Source organism: Triturus cristatus, chromosome 8 (assembly GCF_964204655.1).
Source record: "Triturus cristatus chromosome 8, aTriCri1.1, whole genome shotgun sequence".
NCBI classification, from domain to species: domain Eukaryota; kingdom Metazoa; phylum Chordata; class Amphibia; order Caudata; family Salamandridae; genus Triturus; species Triturus cristatus.
In genome coordinates, this window is record NC_140591.1 from 774,751,028 (window position 1) to 774,760,639 (window position 9,612).

At 43.0% G+C, this 9,612-nt stretch overlaps 1 protein-coding gene across 1 annotated transcript; it reads left to right on the forward strand.

Annotated features, from left to right (window-relative positions):
* Window positions 1-1,173: 1,173 nt before the first annotated feature.
* LOC146805077 (histone H2A, embryonic-like) lies at window positions 1,174-8,011 on the forward strand. The gene is made up of 2 exons (XM_085620464.1): window positions 1,174-1,304; window positions 7,499-8,011. Exon 2 carries the CDS (start codon window positions 7,504-7,506, stop codon window positions 7,915-7,917), a length of 414 nt encoding a protein of 137 aa, XP_085476590.1. The 5' UTR covers window positions 1,174-1,304; window positions 7,499-7,503; the 3' UTR covers window positions 7,918-8,011.
* Window positions 8,012-9,612: the final 1,601 nt, after the last annotated feature.

Below are 9,612 nucleotides of genomic sequence, written 5' to 3' on the forward strand. Positions count from 1 at the left end.
AACTGACACAAAGCGATGTAACTCGACGCATGATCTCGCCAAGTGACGCATCTCACCGCGGACCTCCGCAACATCCCGTACCCAGGACATAAGATACAATTCTCAGCCTCCTAACATGGTCCCTGTAAGTGGCCCCATTCTATTGCGGTCGACCTGAACTTGTGACATTTGCTCCGGTCCGGCGTGACCAGATAACGACAGTTGGTGATTTGTGCTTCTAGGCACTATTTCCAGCTAGACATTCAAAATTGCATATCTCCGGTTTTACTAATTGGATTTTTTTTGTTTTGGTATCAAAAAATGTATTAAATGTTACTCTATTTTTTTAATTGGTGTGGGATCGTTCTTGTGTTGTGTATTCACTTTATTACAGTTTAAGTAGTGCAGAAATACTTTACACATTGTCTTTAAGTTAAGCCTGACTGCTTTGTGCCAATCTACCAGAGGGTTAAACCCAGGTTAAATTTGTAACTTTTTGTGTTTCCCCCTAAAAAAGATTGTAGCTATTGCGTGAGAAAAGCTCACCACTGCCCCCTTCCCACTCAACCAAGAACCCAATCGCTCACACCCATAATCAGGTCATTTCAAAAAGGTGTTGCCTTGGTTGTTGTGAAACATGAACAAACGCCTACTGGGTAATGTGGGGCGAACTCGGCTTCAAAAAGATAATTAAAATTAAGAATGCAAGTGCCAGAATGCATAGTGTTGTACAATTGAATATCAAGAAACGGAGCTGCTTTTCAGTGACTGGGCGTTTCATCAAATTTCATTAAATCACATTCATTAATATTCTGAGTATGCATGTTGAGATTTTAGGTAAATAATAATTTCAAATCGGAAAGAAACTCTGAAAGAAACTCCATTGAAATGACATTGTGCTGATTTAAGGAAGGTCAAAATAAAAAAGTTCCAAACACCACTTCCCCTGTCTTTCTTCAGTCCACTCCTGACCTCCTATATTCAGACGAATTATTTATTAACCCTTGAAAGCAAGAAGCCTCTGTTTTCTCCTAGAAATATGTTGGCGCGTAACTGCCACACGCAGGATTGACATATTACAAGCACATAGCTTCTCTTCCCTTGCAATCACGATTCAAGTTCCGTTTCCTGGTACGTGAATGTGTGCGAGCGAGAAGGAAAAGGGGCGAGGGAGCGCGAGGAAGACACAGGTGGCAGCAATCAGCATTAATGTGCGCTGGAGCAGGTGGGAGACGGTCTTGGGAAGGTTTAAAAGGAGCGTGTCCGGGTTATCGCAGGCAGTAGGCACTTGAAGTTGTAATCGTTGGTGTAACTGCAAGTAAAAGGTAAGTCCCTGGCCCCTTTCACGTGGCTGGGCTTTGTGATTTGGATCCCATCGTTTTTTAGCTGCTAAACGCGTTTTTAAATGTAAATTTATTTAAAGCCTGTACTGTGAGTAAAATTTCGTTTATCATTTGATTAGTGGCAAGTAGGTTAGGCGGGTAAAGTACATAGCCATAAGGTGCAGGTGGGGGCTGGCTTTGCCCACTTGTATAGAGTGTGTACTTTTTTTATTAATTTATTTTTTCTTACACCAGTGAGATGTATAATTTTTGTTGTTTACAGAAATAAAGGTTAAACTTTTTTAATACGTGGGTAGCTGACGTGACTTTAAAGCACGTTTATGGGTCTAACTAGGGAATGTCCCCAGCTAGTGACTCATTTTGTTTCAGAGAAATATCAAGCTGTTGAATATTGGCGTTTTTTACATACTAAACTTCCTATGGGGCATATTTACAAGCAGGCGATATAAAAATTATTGCTGATTTTGTGGCTGCTTTTGGCCAAAAAGCGGCGATAATTTTATCGCCTAATTATCAAGGCCACGCAACACGTGAAACCTTGCTTTAGCGTCAGGATTACTAACGCCCAGCTTTGCATCTCTAATGAGATGCAAAGTGGGCGTTCCTGACCTAACATGACAGGAGTTTGGTGACATTTCTCCTATCAAGCCCCATGCTATGAAGCATAGCATCACGAAAAGTAGCGATAACCCCTGTTATCGCTACTTTCCTTATGCCTGCTTCAGGACTGACTTCGCTATGATATCCTATGGAAGGTGGATATGATGGCTAAGTTTGTGAGTCCCTATCAGCAAGCTAATGCCACATTGCGTGAGATTATTGCTGGGTTTCCTGCGATAATCTCATGTTAGGCAGTTAGCGTGAGGATTTTTATTGCTGAGGAGATAAGCGTTGCTAATAGCACGTGATCTCAGCGATAAAAATCCACGTTACCCGGCGATAATTATCCTCACGCTAAGAGCGCTGAGTGATAATTATCACTGTGTGTTGCTGATATGCCCCTTAGTTTTCTGGCAATTGTAGTTCGTCATTCTAAGACGCAAATCTGCAGTATCTCAAAACTAAAAAACAAATGAGGAGCACTACTCGCACCTGGCAGGTGGAGGTAACTTGGGAAAACTTTGCAAAGATCTTTTCCTTCTTTCTTCAAAGGGTAGGGTGCTTGATGCAAGCTTAGGTAAAATGTAGCACGCCGTGTTGATTCTGATTGGTTATTTACTTTTCTGGATGTGACTTTCTAAGCTTGGTGTGGTGTTTCTTTATTGCCACCCAACTTGCTCCGTTGTTAGTAGATGGTCATTTAGGGGCTTTTCAGAGAAGGAAATTCTAGTAGCCAGCTTATCACTAAAATATTTTACCTTTGAATTTTTGGTTTTTCTTTTCCCAAAGCGCTATTGAAGGTATTACTGGTGTAGACCGACTTGCTTTTTCTCTAGCAAAATGGAGGCTAACGGACCACTACCTGTGAATATTCTATTAACGCTAGTCTCAAATTGACCCACCATAAAGTACCTGTCGCTTTTTTTTAGTTCAGCAAGGTGTGAACAAGACAAAGGACTTTTACAATGTTACCTGGGGCTTTTTTAGTCAGTGGGTGGCGGGGATTGGTGCCGCTGTCTCTTGTATGGGTGTTTGTGTTAATTGTCACATTGTTTGCTAGGTAGAAATGGAGGGATAAGACTAACGAAAAAAGTACCATACTATGACTACATATGAATTTCTTTCGAAACTTAACTCCTGCAAGCGTAGGCCCAAGATGTAGTTTAATGGGGCGTGTAGACTGTAGCTAAATATTTGTCTTGGGTAGCTTTCTGTAGGCCTGCAAGGGGGGTATGGGGTAAGGAGGCTCCTAGTACCCCATAACGTTTGAGAACGGAGTTGGGCAGGTTACCAGGTCAAAGTATGTAAGGCTGAACTTTGAGTGCATTACAGTCTGAGGCGTTTTAGATAGTTGGACTAGGGAAGGTTAGTTTTACACTTCGAATGAAGCTTGCACTCGCTGGCCTGTAAGCTGTAAGGCCAGCAAAGCAAGTAATTTAATTCAATGTGGACTGCCCCTTAGGAAGAGCTGTTGCACGCTTCATGTATTTCAAAGACCTTCGGGCTATCTGGCTCCCTGTCATGCCTTACTAAAACTGTGAGTCCAATCTTGGGTCACTTAAAATGGGATCCATAGTGGAGGAGATTGAGGGAAGAAGCCGCAGCTAATGCTTGCGGAGTAGGAGTGGTGGATATTTTACTTTCCTGCTCTTAGCCCAGTTAAGAGCAGATGACCACCTAAACTGGAGCACAGCCCACTCTAATGTGGATACGGGACCGGGCACAGACCAGTATGACCACCATTGGTGTAAAGTGAGATGAAACCTGCACAATGTGGGCCAGATATCAGCAAGGAAGCAGATTTAGCAAAGTTATAGACTTCTAGTGGGTTATATGGCAACCCCCCCCCCCCCCCTCCCCCGGACTGCTGTGGTGGTCCTTGTGGTGCAGCCCAATCACCTGCTCATTTGTATTGCAGCTCTGGTTTGACACTGCCTCTTGTGGGCAGTTTCCTAATAAAGGTTATTACTCCAAAACTGTACAGGCTCGACCAACCCATGTAGCTAATCCTAGCATATTACATGGCAAATGCACTTCAAGGGGCTGTTCTCCTCATACTGGGATCAACATCCCTGAGCCAAGGTGGAGTGAGGTCTAAAGGAAACGATTGCTCATTGTAGCGCCATCGAGATTAAGCTAATCGACAAACGGTTTTAACTTCATAGGGTGGCGTCTAATAAAATGTAGCTCATTAAGTCTTCCAGAATGGGAATAAAGTGGTTGTAGGTGTGCCACTCTATTATAAGCTAACTTCTTAGTTGTACGTTCTGAAGACGTTACAGTTGCCCCACTGCCACCCTAGTGGGGTTCAACATTGATTAGCGGGCTGCAACCTGTCACAGGGAGAACACATCAAGCAGGGCTAGCTTTACCAAAACTGTCTGTAGCTAGCTACGATCTGGTAGTGGCCAATCAAATTTGCTTCTTGCAGGGATTATTGGTGCAGAGTGGGCAGGCAGTCTCGAATTTTAGTACCACCTCTAAGATTTTAGATTTGCCGCCCCCCCCCCTCGGGCTGCATATGCTAAATAATTCTTTACGTCTATCTGTAGTTTCTCACCTAGGACAATGGGCAATTCTGGTGTATAGCCCTTAATTTCTGCAGGTGCCACATCAGTCCTTGCCAACCCATACGATCTCCAGTTTCCTCTGTCCGAGTGAATGGCTCACCGATTTTATTTTTTTGCTTTCTGATCTTGTATTCGTTTGTTCCCTTATATATTCAGGACAAAGTCCAAACCTTTAATGGGCCTGCTATTCTTGTGTTTTTTTTTTTTTTTTTAGGTTTTTCCACTAAACTCCTCAAAACAAACTTGCCTCTTCCAGTTCTTGTATCCAGTGGAATGGTAAGGGGTGAGCCGACACATAAATGCACCCAGGCTCTGTTTGACCTATGAGTGCAGTCCTTGCCACAATGATGATCCTATTGCTGGGTCACTGTGCTGAAAAGCGAGGATTCCAGGTGCCTGCTGTGAGCAGCTCGAGTAGATGTGGCAGTGAGACCCACCCCTGACTGGGCTGGCAGAATTAGGGACTGTGTAGACTGGCACTCGCTCATCTGCCTGGATTCCAGTAGCTGTCTGGAACCATGTGAAGGGCAGAGACTGACTACAGTCAATGCCACCAAGCAGTTCTAAGAAACCGTTCTGGCAGAGTTCGTCCCAATTTTTTTTAAACCACTCTCCTCTAACGTCTGACTGTTCTATCGCAAACTTATGGTCTAAGGCTCGATATTTCAAGTCAAAATGGAAGGGAGCATGGTCTAATGACATAGGCTGGCTTTGCAAGCGAGTGGGCCCTAAAATGGGTGCTGAGGTAAAAGGGGTATAATCCGGAGGTGTGACTCTAGGAGTCAGCAATGTGTTGGCATACAGGCCAACAAAGGGTGCCACAGCTCTAGCATGGCTGGAAGCACCACTTGATGTACCCTGAGACCACTCTAGTTACTGGGACCTTGAGTGAACTGTTTGCATAAGCTCCTTGTTGATGCTGACTTATAAAGTGACACAACTGTTCCTAAAGCCTGTAACGACATGCCCCTCCACATCAGAGCTCCCTCCTCCCTTGTTTTCTGGCTCCAACCCTGGCTTGGCACAAGCAGCTCCTGCTTAAATGCCAGGATACCCGCCTGGTAAGTTGTCTGCCATACTAATGCACACATTTGATTTACATCTGGTGACTCGGCCACATTTTCCAGATTCTTAGAAAATCTCCTGTTTAGTTTCTAACCTGAAAATTGGGGGTGGGTGGTTTCCTATTTTGCACAGCAGTATGGGGGGAAAAAGACCTACCTCTCCCAGCTTGAATCTAGGAACATTAAGAAGCTGATGTTCTCTTGACCTGAACCTTTCTTGGTTGGTAGTGTGCTAGCTTATCCAAAACTCGTAGGACCAGTTTTGTGGAAGGCACAAAGAGCTAAGCCCTTTTTTTTTTTTTTTTTTTTTTTTTTTTTTTTACTTTCCTGGCTCCTGAAGCGGAATCCAAATTTCGCCTCCCTGTCATAAGCTGGGCAGCCCAGTTCTGAAGTCTTTTGAGGCCCAGTTGCAGAGCAGTCCAATTGTAATAAACTTCGTGCATGGATCATTGGGTTATGACCCTGCTTGGGTAATAAGTACATCACCTTGTATATCATCCTTGACTACATCAATTCACCCTGAGATCTGACGTGCTGTAGTTCAGTCAATTTCTTCCAGGCCTTTAGCTATCGGCACTGGGGTTGGTGTATCTTCACTCTTTGAGCCACTAAGTGGGTGCTTGGCTTGAGGATAAGGAGTCAGAGAATATTACTGTAACTTCAATCCAAGTGCATTATTGCCCATCACCTGAATCTAACTTCCTGTTGTGGACGTTCCTAGGCACCATGGCTACTTCAGCCACTTGGATAACACTAATTGTCGTCATGCGACAGTGACTGTCTAAAATCTAAGTATCTGAGAGACTAATGGGGAGAGGTACAAATTAAAGATTCTGGGGAACTCAAAACCTTTCTAGCCAATGAGTGGTCAGATATAACAGACTGAATAGAATTATGTAGGCAGTGTAGCCATGTTAATGTACTATCGAGGTTTCCAATCTATGAATCCAAATCTTATGGGCAAACGTGGAAAGGTGGTACATGATCTACTCTAGAAGAGTGTACATAATTTAGTACAGTTGTCAATGCCCTCTACCATGCAGGGATCTAAAGCCAACCTAATTAGTTGTTGGCCTCACTGTTCCTCAGGTAAAAGGGCCTATAATCTAAGATCTTCACTACCGTATCCTACTAGCCCTTTCAAATTTTGCACTTTGTTCTGGCTCAAATTGTTCAAGTACCATAGTACCATAGTTTTGAGGGACTTTATCTCTTTAAATTTCTTTGTAGTACACCTCTCTAGCATCCAAAGCATTATTGACCCAGAGATTAAATTAATTTGCGTTTTTGAGAAATCTCCTCCATATTGGGATGTTTGTGTTGAGGGGCTCTCTCGAATTGATTTAATGCTGATCTAGTAATTTTAGACCCGCCTCTACCCAGTTCTCCAAGATTCCTTTGGAAAACAGTGTTCCTAGGTAGTCTTATGGTAAATGGGATCCCCCTAGAGATCTGATGATTTCATTGGTGTTCTCCCAACCCCCTGCTATCAAAGCCTCCTCTTCACCTGAAAATGAGATCAATAGTGTTCTCTTTCCTGTGTATGAAATGTTGCCATTTGCTCCAAGTTCAGACCAACAGTCGTTTCACAGCTGTTCATGCATTTTATATTAAAATTGCATAGTAGGATAAAGTTATCAAATTTCAATGGACCATATTGATAAGGTTTTGGTTGCATGTATTCTTACTCTTGATCTTTGCAGTGTGTGCACCTTTATGTAGTTTTCTCCTTATTGCATTTAAAGTTCTTAGTTTGTAACACAGAATATAATCTGGGACTGCTTTTCAAATTCTTTAATTTGCCATTTTTTCTTTGCTTCTGCTGCAATAGTCTGGCATTTGGCGCAGTGGTCCTACTACAATTAGGCATTGTTAGGCAAGCAGCTTATTTTGCTTTAACTTTATCTCTAACTGCAATTAATCTGATTTTTATTTTTTTAAGGTCAAATGTCTGGACGTAGCAAGAAAATTGTGAAGCAGAAGGCTGGTCCCAAGACTAGGTCCTCCAGGGCTGGTCTGCAGTTTCCAGTCGGCCGCATCCACAGGTTTCTGAAGAAAGGCAACTACGCAGAGCGGATCGGCTCCGGGGCTCCAGTGTACATGGCTGCTGTTCTGGAATACCTCACTGCAGAAGTACTGGAACTGGCAGGAAATGCTGCCCGGGATAACAAAAAATCCAGAATTGTTCCTCGACATCTACAGCTGGCGGTCAGGAATGATGAGGAATTGAACAAACTGTTTTCTGGTGTGACCATTGCTGAAGGCGGTGTGCTACCCAACATACAGGCCCAGCTTCTGCCCAAGAAGACTGCCAAGGGATCTTCAGCTGAACCAAAAGATGTCCAGTCACAGGAGTTTTAGTACCCTTCTGTCTTGACCACTTGCATAATGCACTTTTTTTTTTAGTACAGTTACATTTTTTTAAAAGCTTTAAATTAAATACAATTTTATCTTTCTGGTGTCTAAGAGTGGTACTTTAACAGTGTCTATTTTGTCTGCCTAGTGGCTGAGCAGTTTCAACAGTAAACCTGTACCTGCTGTTTGACTGCTTTATTGCTGGTGTCCAACTGTCCACCCCAAACAGCAATTGTATTGAATACCCTGGCACTAGTACGTTCTCATACGCTTTGTTCAAGACCTCGCGTCCTCCTGTGTTTCCATTCTAACCACTTGACTTGCATTCCTGAATACTTGGGTTGATTAGGAGTTGAAGAGCGAAAACCTACCCAAAGGAAGCATTGTACTAAATTCCAGGATGGCTGGCTGTGGAGACGAGACTGCATTGGTTTCGAAGTGGAGGAAGGTGGTTAGTGGTGAGCTTTGTTCATGAGGTGTTCAGTGATCTTGTAGGCATGGGTTTTAAAGCTACTGGTATTTTGGTCCAGCATCTGGTTGTAGCAGGACCTTGCTATCTAGTCAAGTGTTGCATCTGTTATCAATTCAGCACTGGGACTGGGCGGGGTTATGGTCTCTGGGTAACTGGTAAATACTGCAGTGCCTACTGAAAGTAAATCAAAGTGATTGAGAGCAGTTGGGGTCTTAGCGCAGATTTTGCCTTTTTAAAAAAAAAAAAAAGAAAATTATGGACCTACTAAGAGGATCTACAAAAAGGGGGTGGTATTCTACAACTCCTGTCAAAAAGAAATTTCCTCTGTAGGTGTGGAAGACTCCTTTCCCAATGCCAGGGGTAAATTTTTGCACCAGACATTTGTACCATGGAGACTAATTGGCTCCAAATTAGCCTTTAAAATGATGCACTGACTTGGTAAGGTCGATTGGGGTGCAATGCAGATTAGTCTTTTATAGCAAGTTTTGTGTGTTAAAAATGTGAGTTCATGAGATTTAGACATCACGACCCACCCATTGGATGAGTACAAAGCAGGTCCATCTCCATAGAGGGTGTATCCTTCTCACTGGCTGACTCTGATCCCTGGTCAAACATCAATTGCAACCCTTGTAGGGTTAAGACCCCAGCAAACCCCCAAATTAACCTGTGTTCAATCTCCTGGTAGCTCGGCACAGAGCAGTCTGGATTAAACTGGAGGCAATATGTGATCCTTGGGTGTATTATGAAATTGATTTGTCGCCTTGGCGCACACTCAAATTCTGCCCTGGGTCAGTATGTTTTTTGGTTTTTTTACCTTACTTAAACTCTGGGTAGCTGTGACTGCAAGCAGTACTGCTTGGCAAAACTTGTAAAACATTTAATGGCACCAAACACCAGAAGTCGCACAACGATACACTACAAATTATAAAATGGAGCTTACTTTTATTAATTTTTAGATACCTTGATCATCCTCCACCAGAGAATTGCAGGATTAAAGATTTGTGTTTTACCACTTTTAAATGCAACCACAAACCTGCATTGTTCACCAGAACTCTCAAGTTTGACAGTTATGCAGGTACGTTTGGGTGACCAAATCCAGTACAGAAAGTCTAGGGGGCCCAGATAATACCCAGGATAGTTATCTGACCACTAGAGCATTTTAAATTAAGTTACAAACTTTACAGGATACTGCCATAGGCCTCAATTTAAGTATTCCTGATGCTTAGAAA

Excerpts from the sequence above, each read along its gene's own strand:
- LOC146805077 (XM_085620464.1), top strand. The coding sequence starts at position 7,504 with ATGTCTGGACGTAGCAAGAAAATTGTGAAGCAGAAGGCTGGTCCCAAG.